Source organism: Micrasema longulum, unplaced genomic scaffold (genome assembly GCF_059751315.1).
Source record: "Micrasema longulum isolate JH-2025_06_02 unplaced genomic scaffold, ASM5975131v1 h1tg001201l, whole genome shotgun sequence".
In the NCBI taxonomy this organism is placed as follows: domain Eukaryota; kingdom Metazoa; phylum Arthropoda; class Insecta; order Trichoptera; family Brachycentridae; genus Micrasema; species Micrasema longulum.
This window is the reverse complement of record NW_028278388.1, coordinates 18947-35120: the sequence shown is the minus strand read 5'-3', so window position 1 is coordinate 35120 and position 16174 is coordinate 18947. Positions and strand designations below refer to the sequence as shown.

The 16174-nt window shown below is 30.3% G+C and overlaps 2 protein-coding genes across 2 annotated transcripts; one reads left to right on the top strand and one right to left on the bottom strand.

Annotated features, from left to right (window-relative positions):
• The first annotated feature begins 6284 nt into the window (after positions 1-6284).
• Positions 6285-12194, top strand: LOC148276547 (ran-specific GTPase-activating protein-like). The gene is made up of 4 exons (XM_088234106.1): positions 6285-6541; positions 6667-6846; positions 6927-7161; positions 8300-12194. The coding sequence occupies exons 1-4, from the start codon at positions 6530-6532 to the stop codon at positions 8590-8592; spliced, it is 720 nt and encodes a 239-aa protein (XP_088090232.1). The 5' UTR covers positions 6285-6529; the 3' UTR covers positions 8593-12194.
• Positions 12195-12204: 10 nt separating this feature from the next.
• Positions 12205-15485, bottom strand: wbl (endoplasmic reticulum protein 29-like protein wbl). The gene is made up of 2 exons (XM_088234105.1): positions 13480-15485; positions 12205-13088 (listed from the first exon to the last, which is right to left on the bottom strand). Exons 1-2 carry the CDS (start codon positions 14029-14031, stop codon positions 12882-12884), a joined length of 759 nt encoding a protein of 252 aa, XP_088090231.1. The 5' UTR covers positions 14032-15485; the 3' UTR covers positions 12205-12881.
• Positions 15486-16174: the final 689 nt, after the last annotated feature.

The following is a 16174-nucleotide window of genomic DNA, read 5'->3' as shown; positions in this document are numbered from 1 at the left end:
CTGTCCAGAGACGCTTTAGGTCAATAATGAGGAAGTTCTGTGGTTTTTTTTATTTGTTAATGGACTATCAAACTAAGCAAAAATAATATGTATATTTTTTTTGTAGCGTATTATCAGTGCTATGATTTTTTAAAGTTTTGTAATTTTAAAAATACTCTGCGCGTGACATCGCAAGTTCTCTTCCATGAGTTCCATTGAAATCTATTACAACACTATCATTGGTTGATTCAGAAGAACTAGTGAGGTCGTTAAAAGTAGTTTGTTTTTATTAAAATCGGATTTTTTTTTTTTCAAGAAACTTCGCCGTACAATTTAATGCTCTAATTTTTACTGTTAGAAAACACTTTTTATGTCGAATTTCCCGTAGTATTGAACTTCCTCATTATAAAAGTTATTACATTTAATAACAAAGAACAAAACCAACTGCTTTGACTACTTGCCGATGAACACATACTTGACCCACTTAAACTATTAAAGAATAAAGAATGATTTATTTTTTATATGTAATAATAAGTATTAATTAATTAAATGTAGAATTAACATATCTGTAGTGGTTATACTATGATGCATATTAATAATTTATACATACCAAATGCAAGCTCTTCTGACAAAATCTCTATAACAAACATGTATATGTTTAAATATCATTTTTTAAATATTGTTTACACAATGTATAAAGCTGTTTAATTTGTGATTTATTCAAATACATAGATGCATTTTTAATTCCTTTGTGTAGTATGTTGTTCTGGTACATACTCATTATTATGAATTTATAAACCTAAAACTCACTATCTCAAAATCGAGGTTCTATTTAAAAATATTTCAAATATTTGTATATTTTTTTGTAAAGGTCCAAACAATTCAATATATAGTGAAGTTTGAAATCATCTATGGAAATGTAAAAAAGGTTTTGTATAAATTTCTACTTATCTACTTAAAGACAAATTTCAGTGTGTGTATAAAAACTTTTAAATCGTAATATTGTTACTCTGCTTTATGCTAAATAAGTTAATTTTACAATTGTAAATATATAAATACTATTTTTTCTATACTAAAATTAACGGCCCTTTATATGTGTGTCAATTTGGGTAATATGTTATGGTGTGTGAGAAATGGGATAGTTTTTAATGCTTTATGCTGAAATCATACATGGAAATGGTGAAAACATGTGGTTTTGAAACCAGAAAAAATTGTTATACGAACATTTTATTTTTAGTTATAACTTAAAAGTTTTCTTAAGGAAATAAATTCAATGAAATTGTAGCATTCTATAATCAAAAATATCAATAAAAACAACGATAACATTTTTGAGGAAAAATCAAAGAAACGAGTAGGTTTTACGTTTTGGAATCCTGAATAAATTATTCCATAAGAAGAACAAAGTAATAATCACATTCCATTGCCGAACCTGCCTTAGTTTCAGTTGGCACAAAAAACCAGACACTGGCTTACAAGGGGGAGGAGTGTGTATTCTTGGCCCTTTTCAGTAACCTACGGGCCACTAGAGCCCGTCACATCAGGATAATACATATGTACAAATAGTATATTATGTAGGTATTCTCGATACGATGTGATGTATTTTTAGTTTAAAATCTGTTGTTCTTTAAAATCAGAACAGGTGACTTATTCACTAATATATTTCCCGAGCATGAAGTTTTTTGATATGTACTTTAAAATTTAATAAGTTGAAGTATTTATTATATTGCATTTTCATAATTGTAATTTTTTTCAATTATACAGTGTCAATTTAATATAGTGTCTCCTTTGTTTTGCCAACAAAAGTGCTATCTAATTTGTTACTTTTAATTATACCGGTAATTATTATTTTCAATAATTTTGCCATTCATTTGTTTGAGCAGTGATATATTTTGTACATTTGTAAATGGCTTATTTCTTATGTAAATCTATTTGTTGTATATTTTCCACACCCCAAATATTAGGAATAAAAATAATTTATTATTTATTAAAGTTGTGTTTACTCAGTCAACTTTCATGTTGCATAATGTAATTTTTTTATAAATTACAACTTTCATGATTTCGTAGTTGCGTAAATTGTTTTACCCTTGTAAGAAAATTATCAAACACTAATTAATCCCCGGTTTTATCTCAGAGTACTTGTTTAAATTGTGGATTAATTCATCAGAATATGCTTATATTAACAAAATTACAATCTATTAACACAAATACAAATAGTCCTAAATTACTTTTTTACTTTTTCACCAAGAATATTTTCTTTTCAAATTTAAATGTTGCATTTATTTGATGATGATGGGTCAAACTAAAATATTTCATTTTCCATACATTCAATTTTTACAATTGTAGGAGATGTTCCTAGAGCTTTTTTTGCATGTTTTTATTTTTTATGTTATTTCTAAATATTGTTTGAAAATATATAAGTTTTTCTATATATTCAGTTTCTATTCAGTATGTCTGTTTTTAGCCATAATATATATATGTGAAATACTATTCTAATATCATAGGTAAATTATGACCGTACATATGTTGAGTCTTTACTTGGAGACACGGGAGCTTAAAATTATAATTGATTTATGCATACAAAATATCATAATAATGTAAACCCTGACCTTCTCCACACAGGACATATCTACTGAAATAAAATGCCTACTCAATAAATTTAAATAAAAATTTTTTTAGATACATGCATGTGCTGCAGCCGCATTGTCTTTTTAGGTGGATTATATATTGCCTAGCCAAATTACAAAACAGCTTATTGCAAGATGGCTGATTGAAGATTAGCTATTTTGCATTTTGGCTGACCGACAATCGGCCATTATTTAAAAAAAAAATTCTACCCCTTGAGGTGTTGCATGTCACATGTTGTCATTGAGTTAAAATGGTGTCCTGCAGATAAAATGTGAAAGGTGACGATGGTTTCAAGTGAGAAATGGAAATCCACTCGATACTTCTGGGAGAAGAAATATGACTTAATGAATATCACCAATGAGTATTATTGAAAAGAAAATACCCGAAGACCCAACAGTGCATGTAATACCTACAGAACAATAGCTTGATGCGTTATTTATTATTTTACAATTTCTTATATTTATTTTGCTATCTGAAGAGTTAGGTTGATTAGGTTAGGTTAGGATAGGCTGGATTAAGTTCAATAATATAACTAAAAAAATAATGTTATCATTCTTAACTAAAATAACCTAACCTATCTTCTGTTTTATTAAAATGATCAGAAAATACAACAAACCTAACCTAACTGTACTAACGCTCTCTTTAAAATCTTTTCCAATCGTCGATCAGCCGTTTTACAATAGGGAGCTGTTTCGTAATTGGCTAGGCAATATGTTATCCACCTAAAATGACAATCACAATTCTACATCATTTCAATAAAGAACAAGACAACTCAAATTTTTGTTTGAGTGCTTAAGTTAACATGGTCATTTAACAATATGCAATGTTACAGTCAGCTATTTGTGAATTAAAATTGAATTGTATTATAGTTATAAACATAAATATGAAAAACTTCCAATTATAATACTCGCACTTCCTATGAACTACATAGTACATAATTCCATTATTTTATCATCAAAGTTTTACACACTACCAAAAACCATAATCGATCCGTTGTGCAAAAAAAATCTTTACAAAAATTCAGATTATAGTACGCATTATTGATCATTTGTATATTGTTTATAATTTAAAGTTTAGGTTTACTATTAGTTATTAACAATTATCTTGAGAATCATTTTAGGTCTGTGTTTTATTTAACCAGTGGAACTTTGTTTTGGTAAAAATCTAAATGAAATTTAATTAATGCAGTTATCAATGATAATTGTTCACAATGTACAATTTATATTTTAAGTATTGCTTAGTTAAGTGTTATTTATTTTGTTTTCTGTGTGTTAATGTAAATAAATTGTTTGTTCGCTTATTTCCTTTTTGCAAATGATAATCTCATATTTGTGTTAGTGTCTTCATATTATAAATAAATTTAATAAAAATATAGTCTTTTATTTGATCATACCAAAGCTATTGACTATTATTTGTCCAGAAACCTGTGAAAATTTTTAATTCATTTTTTTACAGTTACAAATTTAGTACACTTTGACAAAATGAGTAAAATGTAATGGAGGACGCTGGTGTTCTTATAGCAACATATCTTCCTATGGTAACACTTAGTAAATGGCAGTGCTGAAATAGAAAGTCGTGACCAATCGTAAAACCAATAACATATAATTTGGTATTGCCCGTAACAATTTTACCTAAGACTGGGTCTGTGGTGACTATTCTGTTGTTTCAGGTTTTCAGGTAAAACAAAAAACCCTCGAGGGAGGGCAGGCAGTGAAGTCCAGGTAGGAGGCGGTGTAGAAGCCATGAGGATGTGATCATAGATAAACAAAATACAATATAGTTTTTGTTTTTACACAAAAATGTACTTAAAAGAAATAATAAAAAACTACTTGCACAAATATTTTAATAATAATAACTATGTTTTTATGGTATGTATTTTAGGTAGATATATTTTTAAGGAAAATAATATCCGGAAGATCAACTGTCCCAAACCTGCTGTTATATGAGAATTGTATTTGCGAAGTATTTTCAAATAATTCACAAGTAGATTCTAAATACACTGGCTTTTAGAAGGCATTTGATACTGAACTGTAAAATTTAATAGAAATAATTCTTTCCTTAGTCCCCTTCTTTTTAATATAGTATTTATAAACGATGTTGCACTGATATTTGAAAACTTTTAATACCTTTTTTTGCGGATTATTTGATAAAACATTACAGTCAAAAATTAAATAGATTATATCAGAATGTTAATAAGTGCTATCACATGTCTTTCAATCGCATGCACTTTCCAATTGTATCTACCTATTATATAAATAATACTTCTGTAACACAGGTTGAATCAAATGTAGATCTTAGTGTCGTATTTGATAGAAAACTTTCATTTTCATAGAGCTGTGAAATAATTTCAAACAAGGCGATGCGAATTCTTGTTTTTGTCATCAGAGACACAAAATATTTTAACAAGATCAACTCTATTCAACTTGCTGGTGAGGTCTTAGAATACGCATTGCAAATTTTAGGTCACCTATTTGTTATGTAGATATAGATAACTTGATGACAGTCCAAAGAAAGTTATTATGATACATTAATTATTAAATGGGTATCCCTTTCTAAGATATCATATGGTTTATTATTAGAATATTTGCATTTCTCTCTTTGAACTAGATCCATAGTATTTACTTGGGCTGGTATTCTTAACAGAATTGTGTACGAAGAGATCGCTATATTAGTGTATATTTAGTATATAAATACACGTTAAAAATGTGTTTTCTATGCATGTTTTTGCGTTCAAAATACTACCCTGATGTTGTTACACTACATAATATTGTGATTAATGTTATAGATTGTCCTTTCTTGGTAAATGAAATAAACTTTAGGATTTCATTTAAGACCATGCTCCCAGTTCCCTCCATTAGTGCGGGATAATCTGAATGTTAACAAATTCAGCAATCTTTGGATATGTTCGTTATTTTGCCTGCTATAATGTAAAGTACAACATTATTAGTAATCAGCAAAAATATTCCTGACTTAATCCTTTACTATTTAATTATTATATTGGTCAATGTATTTCTTTTTATTTTTTTAAATATTAAAATATATGCGTGAATTGAACCACTTACTTCAACAACTTGGTTGTATGCTTTTATTAATGTATTTTTTGTCCTTATTATATTTTTTTATTCATAACATTTTTGTATTTCGTAACCTTTACTGTGTAAAAAGCCTTACTGCCACTTTTTTTTGTGGCATTTTTTTATTTCGTAAACGGTTTTTTATTGTAAAAGCCTGGGCGTTTAATATGTAAAAACATAATGCTTCAGTTTCTTGTAAATTTTATTTATATAGGAATACCAAAAAATTTCTACCTCATTACCCAATGTTAGCAAAAATAGGTTTAATTTTTGTGCATCCACAAAACACAGCTAACACTGACTATCAAACAGTGAAAATGGAAAGAAACATTTTAAAGAACTTTTGTTTCCTAATCACTAAAATGGGTATGTTTCTCAGAATAATAATGCGCCCATCTACGCATTATTACTCTGAGGTATGTTTTATATAATAAAAATATGATGAACACTAAAAACGAAAAATATTTTGTGTGAATGCAGAGGAAGAAAAATACATCTATAGATACGGAGTAGTGTAGCGTTCTATCCTCTCTGCTTGCCACTGCGGAAAACGACGTGTTAGTTTTTGAAAAAAAGAACTTTTCAGAATACTCCACAGCATGTACTAGTTCGGTTGCGTTCGTTATTGTCTATGTTACGTTGAGGTCATCGCATATTATGAATAATATGAATTCACTGAAATTTAAATTTCGCACAAGGCAAAAGCACGCGCAAAGATCCTTTTTACGCGCAAGTTGATTTTGTTTGTAATTTGTGCTTTTTTGTCTTCATTGACCATTAAGATTATTGTGGAAAAATAACGAACGCTTTCTAAATTTGTATCGCTTTAATTTTTAAAGATATAAACTAAAATGTCGGAAACTGTGAGTATACTATTAATTTGTTTGTATAAATGTCAAACTGCCATTCATTCGCGTCTGTTCTTTCATCTGTGTATAATTTACTAAGGTAGGTAGTTAAAATAATGAATTAACGGTATGTTTTTCAGTTTAAAATATCGAGTTATATCGAAACAAATGGAGTCGAAGATGTCGAACACGACCCTCAATTCGAGCCCATTGTCAAGCTGCCGCTTGTAACGGTTTCGACGAACGAAGAGGATGAAGAAGACATGTGCAAAATAAGAGCGAGGCTTTACCGCTTCGATAAAGACGACCGTGAGTGGAAGGTAAACGAATATTTGGTAAACTAACGTAACTAAAATGAAACATTTTTTGTGCTAAGATTATATTGTCCCTTTGTGTCTAGGAGCGTGGTACTGGTGATGTTAAGCTACTGCGCCATACAATTAAGAACACAGTACGCGTCGTGATGCGAAGAGATAAAACTCTCAAGATATGTGCGAATCACTTTATCACAGCCGATATTCAACTCAACCCTCATATTGATTCTGATCGTGCCTTTAATTGGACCACCTATGGAGATTTTGCAGATGAGACAGCTAAACAGGAATTGCTTGCCATTAAATTTGGAAATGTTGAAAGTGAGTATTGTTTTTAAACCCTCTCTCTTGTGTAATGAGAATTTGTATGTTAAACTCAACCTATTCACCTCACCTCATCCAGTCTTATTCATTATCAAGGCCTATAAAGTAAAATTTTGTTTGATACAATCTAGTGTCAGCTAGCCGAAGGTCAATCAAACTGCTTCACAGATACTGGAATTGAACAAGCTCCCAAGTGGCTCCTACAATGTAGAGAATGGATGTACACCAGTTAGTCAACCGAGTCTAAATTTGTCCCAATTTTTTCTTTAATTATCAATTGATAGTCTAAAACAATGTTTAAGACAAATCTTGCGGAATGAGAATGAGCTCAACTTTATCCGAAATTAATTATGCACCTTCCTTACTTTAATATTCGCGCCAAATAGTGCACATTCCACTGTGTTTGTACAGTAAGTAATAATTGCAGCATTTCTTAATAATATTTATTAGCTTTATGTAGTGTAAAATCAATATCAAATTTTACTATCGGTTTTCCCTCCATGGTCAAAACTATACTTTTGTTATAGTTTTACATACAGCCAAACAATAAAAAAATTCATGCAAAAGCAATCATCTAAAACTTGTTTAGGGTTAATTCCCGGTGAGATGAAAATAATAGTTTTTTTTTTCTCAAACCTGGGTTTCTGTGCTGTATTTTACCCTCAGGGTAATAATACTCTAGAGTAGCTCTTAAGCTCTATTGCATAGAAAAAGGCATTCCAATTTTTTTTGTTTGGTTTTTAGTTTAACAACAAACGTGTAATGGATGGTTTTGGTTTGCCCTTGAAATTTTCATCCCAACCAGGACGGCCCGTTGTATTGTTGTAATCTGTAGTTAACTTGGTGGTCAATAATCATAGAATGGGGTTTCTCCATATGGGCTTGGGTTATTACTCTAAAATTTTACCGCTGTACATAATAAGGCTCTGATGCCTGCTGTGATAAAAATAAAAAGCAATACAAAAAAATATAATTATTACAAAATATCATCTTCAATGTTGCATAGTTACAGAATGTTTAAAAAATCCGCTAAAATAAACACTTTACCCGAAGTATTTTCAAGATGGATATAGGTATTTTCATAATGATGTTTTTAAAAAACTGTGTTTCAAGCTTTTATTGATAAATTTTTTAGACGCTACATTATGGAAAACTAAATTTGCCGAGGCCCAGGAAATCGTCCGAACAAAATGCAGTTTATACAACGGCAGTGACTTAAACCAATCCAACGACTCCGAACACGATTCCTCCAAGGACTTGTCTGACTCTGAGGAGAGTGAAGACTCGCAATCCTACCAAAAGGAAAATATCGAGAATGAGAAAAACACCAGTGAGACAAAAGAGAAATTAGAAAAACAGGATGAAGATCGTGAAAATGCCGATGGAGTTGTTCTCAAACTTACCGAACTTTCTGTCAAATCTGAATAAATGGAAAATCAGACTTCTCGTATTATACTATATTGTGATGTAAAATAATACTATTTTAATATTGTTGATAATTTGTAGCATTCCGTGGATCATTATTAAACTCAAATAAAATAAATCACCATGTAGTATGTTTTAACCATATTTATTTCAGAGTACTTATCAACTAATTTTGGAAACTATAAGGGAAAAATAGCACCAAAACTAGTATGTTCAACTCGGAACTAATCGTGGTGCAAAAATCAATGTTTTATTTTATTTTATTTGAAATATTAATACTTCTGCATATAATGCATAATACTTTTTACTCACTATGTGACTGATTGCTGGAAAATTAATTTACGGAAATATTAGTTTGGATTTATTTTAGAAAATGTTTACACTGCATTTTTTTATTTATATTTTTTCTGTATTTTACTCATGAGTAAAATATGGCCACAGCTCCATATCTGCTGCTTCGTCCAGTGTAATTCCGGATATCCATAAAATGATCTTAATTTTTGTACGTGATAGAAAACAGGCTGGGTTATTCTTTCGAGTAACAATTTTAGTATAGTCATATATGGAGCACTAACTTTGTATTAGTGATGTTAAGTTATGTAATTCATTTACATTGTTTGACAAAATGAATATTTAACTTGACCACTTCAACAATCTTTTCATCATCAATGACAGTTTCATTTTTCTTCACAATTTTTTTTAAATTATTTTTTTTTACATTATCTTACGTCACCACAATATCACTACATTAATATGGTTTTATAGCTTTTTATTTCATACTCTGATAAGATGCTACAATTTACTCATAAAGCAATATTCTTATTTGCAATGCATGCTCGAGCATGCGATACAGTGTTTGTCAATGCCTCAGTTTATGCATGTTCTTGATTTAATTTCAAAGCATCTATAACCTAAGGTCCTGGCAATATTCTGTCTGTTGCGCGCAAACCTGTTATGCACAGCAATAAACCCGAAACAAAACTTAAACATTTCTAACTGTATATATAATACGGAAACCGTAATATGATTGATACATTTTACAAATTTATATTTATAAACCCCAGTAGGGAAATATGACATACTACAAATACATTAAATGGATTTGGAAAAATTAGTTGTGTTTTCAAAATCAAGGTGGATATTGTGGAGAAATGTTTTCATGCATAACTTTAAAAAATAAATTATAAAAAAAATATGTTCGTAGAGAAACGTGACATGGTCGGCTTTGATAATTATTGTGACATCAAGATTCGTGACGATGTTTTATAATTTTTTTTACGGTCTCAAACAATTTTAAAAATAAAAATGAATTGTGACATTAGGGACGTGGCCAATGCAATGGCCGTTTCTGCGGGAATTCAAAATTATATATTAAAAAAAAAAATTATGCTACTAATAAGCAGTCAAGATTTTTTTTTACTTAACAGTATTTCATAGACCCCTATTATTTTAAAATTGTCATAAAAAAAGTGATATTTCCCTATCAGTAGAATATTATCTTTCTCTTTTACTCTAAAAAAAGTTATAAATTTGAGAAAAAATGAAGAATTAACCATGAACCACATGTTCTGAAGTCTTCGTCAATAGGGTATTTTTACAAGTCGTGAATTATGTTAAAGATATATATTTATGTTTAAAGCAAATTTTTACAATTCTAATCTTTTATAATTTTCGGGTTTAAAAATGAGCACATACAAAACAGCTCGCAGTTGGCATTACGTCATTTTGATGTCGCGCATTATGACCGTCGACTGCGCTTCTAATAAACATTGCGTACAAGCTTGGCGCCAAAACGTCCTACGTGCTGTTTGTCTCACAGGGCGCATAACCTCTCGTTTTCAAGTAATTAAAAATATGCATGTTTCAAACCTTGGTAGAAAATCTATCTGACATCGCATGGAAAAAATATGAATACTGTTACCATTGTATTTGTTTTGCTTCTTTGAAAATAAAAAAAACGTGCAGGCACTCTATTGTTTCAAAACATAACTATACGTTGAATTAGTTTTTCTTGTGTTCATTTACATCGACAATCAATCAACGCAAGTATTTTTAATCCATTGCTAAAAATTTTGTATTCTAGTTTTTTTTTTTTAAATATAAGGTTCTATAACTATGACTTTTTTAATTCTCAGTAGAATATGTTATCTATAATTTTGTTATAAAATGTGCATGTATTTACTTAAAAAACCTATCTGCACTTTGGTTCATAAATAAATTAAATGTAGCTTTTGATTTTATGAATTTTATCCAAAGTGAAAAGTCCTATGCCTTATCAATTCACAAACAGTAGTAATAAAATATGTGCTTTATCAACAATGTTTCCATATCTAAATATTTGTACTGCTACTACTATCACGCCATTTTCCTGTTTCCCTTTAGGCAGAGAGGATGGACTGCCACATGTCTATCCTGACATACATTCCTAGTTCCTTCCACATTCATACATCTTGTCATACGTGCCATTCGGTTGTATCAGACTTGGGATTTTGATTTATCTGACCATACCACATGTTTCTTGGTCGTCTACGTCCTATGTTACCATTCATTCTCGCCATATATATTTGTTTTACCATTCTTTCATCATCCATTCATTCCACATCGCCAGACCATCGTAACATTGTTTACGTTAAAACTTGTTTTACGTTAAATGGCATCTAGTTTAAACTTTTTCAAATTCTCGTGATATTTATATTTTAAAAATTAACACACACAAGGTGATATCTTTTTTTTTATATCTCTGATTAACAATACCATGAGTAATAACTGCAAAAGTCAGAGATTCATATGCAATCTATTTTTTTTTCAACTGGTCATAATTTTATGTAACTAATATTTTTAACTTGCGCAATACAGTCAACACAAAACAGTTTTATAAAAAAATATTTTAAAGGATGAAAATATATATGGTGCATTTTTATAAAATGAGATACGGTGGAAAGTAGACAAAAATGTTTAGAAAAACCACTGTTTTCTCTGTAAAGTAATTTCCAAAATGTTTTGACACCAAATTGTACTCAATGTGCCTCTTTAACAAGTCCTAAGCTATAAAATAATAGACAAATGTATTGTGGCAAAAGATCATAGGTACTTGTGAAAATCCTATTTTATACATGGAAATAATATTTTTTTACTCCAATGGAATTTCATTGAAGTTAGTTAATATTTATAGTATTAACTTTTTTATCTTTATTTTGTGTGTGTATATGGACTAGCCTTGCGCTGTCTTTTAAAATGTATAATATTCTGATTCAAAGACCACTAAATTAATAGAGTTGATTTAAATTTTCATAAGTGCCTTAGAATACTTTGTTTACAAAACTGATTAATATAACATGTTGATGTTGTCATGTTGAACTATATAATAATATGTGCCACCATTAAAATGTTTTTACAATTAGTAGCGTAATTATTTTTATGTTTTAAATCGTAACCGAATAAAATATCACTTTTGTAATTCCTAGATATTTTTACATTGCATTTTTTTTTACATATAGGTTAACAAAGCCTTCATGGTTGCATACTTGTTTTATTCTACATTTGAATTATGTATGTATTTTATAAACATTCCTATAGTTCATATTATAAACAATACCCAAATAAAACCAACCCGTCTTTTATTTCACAATTTATTTCAAAACATACAAATGTTTTTTTCCACACATTCTATTATCCTAGTTCATGGATAGTTCTTATATAAAAAAATCAAAACAAGTTAACAATAAAAATAAATATACATTTTATACTGAAAAGATTATTAAAATATGTTTTATGGTTATGTGGTGATGTGTGTTGCAGACTCTAGATCTGAGGTTCTAATTTTATTCTAATAGTTAACTACAAATATAGTAAAAAATAGATCCAAAATCGAAAATTAAAAAAAATATGTGTCAATTTAGGGATATGTAGTCAGTTTCTCCCGTGTGTCAATCTAATGTGTTGCACAAGTCTCCAAAATAAAAATGTGATGCATGACTAGCAAATGTTATGGAAACTTCATTTTTGATACTTGAGATGAGAGAACTTCTTACAAATTAGGTACATAATATATTGTTCTACATATTTTAATTTGAAAATACCTTCACTGATTTATCATCATTTAAAAAATTAAAGTCGATATATATTTACTATATTACATACAGTACGAAGACAATATCTGATCTAGCAGCCTATTGAACAAATTATATAAAAAATATGTTTTTAAATTCAATACAATAAGTTTCACAGTAATACTGGAATGGTTTAACAAGTATGCATTATTTTAAACCGAGAGGATGAAATGTTAATGTCTTTTACAGTTCCTCCTTTTTAGAATGTTTAGCATCTCCATCAAAACTTTTGAGAATGTTCAATTTCAAACGTATTTCTTTTTTCTTTTCTTCAGATAATTTACCTTCTAGTAACTTGTACAATCTTTCTGTCTCATTTGATACAAAGTCATTCCCCTTTTCTATTGCTTTTTTCATTATTTGGTAGTAAAATTTACCCGTTATTGCATCCTGAAAAGAAAATAGAGCAAATTAATTATAATTTTTATCTAAATTTATTTCAACAGAGAGGGAATTTTTTTTTGAGAAGGGAATATGGAAGTCTAGGCATTTACAGGGCTTATGACCTGTCATTGGCTGGTTTAAGTGGCCACTTGACACACTGTGTAATCAAACATTGTATAATTTTTATCAGTCATTTTTAAAAAACGTAGGCTCAAATGATAGTAATAACATTTTTTTTTCTTTACTAAGCCAAAATCCAGAATCACTTGAGTGGTTCTGTTATTAAGTATAGACCTTTTACTACACAGTATAATGTATGTCTTATATCTACATATCAAGATCTACATCTACTCAACAAAATCAGTCACAACATTTGCACAAAAAAATCTGTTCATACCTGATTCTTGAAGCCAGCTAAGGCCTTTTCTGCTTCCGTTAATAGTTCCGGCCTTTCGGAGTCTTTAGCTTTGGCGAACTTGATGGCTAATAAATCTAAGACTGGGATACATCCTGGTAAACTTAGATGAATTCCGGCATGTTCTTTTACAAGTGTGCGCAGGGCTTTTTCAGTTAAAGGTTTTTCCATCAATGTAATCGGTTCAGCCTTACCGCGCAGAAACAATTTAGTGACAGGATAATCTTCTTTAAGCACGTTATATCGTTTGGCCAAGGCTTCATTATCTCTTTCACCATAATCTTTAATCCCTACTTCTGCTACTAAGAGGTTATCATAGTGTTTAGCCTCTTTAGCGATGTTTCCGAAAGCTTCATACTGATCACCATAAGGAAAAGCCACATCGAAATTGACCAAGGATGCTTCAAATTTGTTTATCATTTTGTCAAATGTATATTCGTCTAACTGTATGCAACCGGCGCATGCAACATCGAGAGCCTTTAGGATACACAGAAAACCGATAACTTGCAGGTTGTTTACCAACATTTTAAACATAATTGATCGATTTGTACACAATACGATATTTTTCGTGCTACTTTTAATATATTTATGGACTGAAAAGTGGAACCGGCAATATTGCTATTCACTGAATTCACTCCCTTTCGTATTATTTTGTTTGTACTTCGCCACTTGTCACTTTACTAGACAAACACAAACGCACCCTGAGATTATACAGATACACACGCGCATTTGGCCACACCACACAAACACACTATTTTGACATTAGATCCATAGACACACCACATCGATCTATGGTTTTATATTAAGGCGGAAACTTCAAACCAATCCTAATGAATTAATTCAATGAATTTAAAAAAAACTTTTCGTCATTGGTTATATCCTCAGAGTAATGCGCAAAACTAGTAAAACTGCGCTAGTTTGGCGTATTATTATCGGTGTTTTATTTACACATTTTTTATTTAGTATTTATTTGTTTGAATATTATATCTACATAGACTGATATTTCCAATGACACAGATAAATGATTTTATTAAAAAAGCAAACAGCCATTAAAAAAAATATGGAAATAATTAATTGCATTTATTTTTTGCATAACAACAGGGTAGAAGACCCAATTATAGGCTCTAATATTTCACGGTCCCTGGCACCTGTATTGTTTCATTCACCGCTCGTACGCATTCGGCTTAAGCGAACAAAATAACAAAATGAACTAGAGACATGAAAGACACGAAAGATATGAAGACACAAATGATATGATGATGCGAAAGATGCGGAGATATGATGACCTAAATGAGCTGAATGTGCAAAAGATACATTCGTTCAATTGAACTACTTAAAAGATACGGTCACTTTGGTGATGTAAATTAAGTGATACGTATCCTCTCGATGACAGGGTCTTACCCACGTCTACTGGCTACATTAGCTCTAAGCTGAAAAGAGTTCAACGCATCAACAAATAATTAGGAAAATCTTGGGGTGTTTCATTACCACATGGGCAGCTATTGATTGCTTAGAGAATAAAGTTTTTTTTTTTTTTTTTACACCACAGCAGGCCAGGAGGCCCAATAAAAGTGGTGAATTACCCCACAGTACACCCAGGCTGCTAGAAGTGTAGAAGTGTACAAAAGTGACTGGTATCGCAGAAAGAGTGGAAAGACAAAAATGGCAGTGGGCGGGTAATTTGGCAAGACAAAAAGTCGATACGTGGACCCCCAGAATACTAAACTGGAGACCCTACGAAAGTAAAAGGAAAGTAGGGAGACCACAGAGAAGATGGACTGACGACATCGTCGAACTTGCGGGCAATGGATGGAAACAGAGTGCCCAGAACAGAAAAACATGGTAAAATTTGGAAGTGGCCTATACCCAGCAGTGGAGAGCAACGGTCTGATAAGAAGAAGACACCCGAGCTTGGTTTATTTTTTGTGATCGCACCGGAAATCAAAGATGGAACCCTCAATACATCAAAAGTCTCACCCTTTACACCACGGGGGCTGCTATTAATGCTATATCATACAAAATATCAATATTATTAATAGAATTTTTGTTTGCACACCACTCAAGCACTTATCACAAATCAATGAATTAGTTAACAACTTCCTCCCAATTCGACCACAAATTGGTAAGTTGTTCACAATGCTTTTGTTCAAATTTAATAAAAAATTAACAGTAAAATTTACATGTAGATTGGTAATTATGTAAAATTATAAATTAGCAATTTTAACATATTCCTTATGGTTGCATTTTCAATTTAATTTAAATAAAATAAAATCTTCACTCTATTTCACACTTATTTTTGATTTGTTTTAAATTATAAAATTACTACCACATTATTAAAATTACCCTAATCAAAAATTGTAGCAAAAATATATTTTCCGTAAGTGAAATCTTTGTTATATTTATGTTTATTTACCATTTTTTTTCCCCAATGACATAATAAATAGACTCATTACTCCTCTACTAGCTATATACTCGTAACAAATATTGTGTTGCCCTAAATAACAAAAAGAAAAGAGATGGAAAATCATGGTACACATGCAGTCACTTATGTAAGAAAGAGATACACATCGTTCAAATTTATTTCCATGTAACTCGTTACCATAGAAACTTCACTAGCTGGCAGCTGTCGAAATTTTGAAAAATGTTCATAAAAGTATATCTAATTATCTACTTATTC

Coding starts and splice junctions, on each gene's coding strand:
- wbl (XM_088234105.1), bottom strand. CDS start 14,031: ATGTTTAAAATGTTGGTAAACAACCTGCAAGTTATCGGTTTTCTGTGT. Junction 13,089..13,479: donor TAGCTGGCTTCAAGAATCAG/GTATGAACAGAT, acceptor TTTTCTTTTCAG/GATGCAATAACGGGTAAATT.
- LOC148276547 (XM_088234106.1), top strand. Junction 6,847..6,926: donor AAGACGACCGTGAGTGGAAG/GTAAACGAATAT, acceptor CTTTGTGTCTAG/GAGCGTGGTACTGGTGATGT. Junction 7,162..8,299: donor TAAATTTGGAAATGTTGAAA/GTGAGTATTGTT, acceptor TAAATTTTTTAG/ACGCTACATTATGGAAAACT.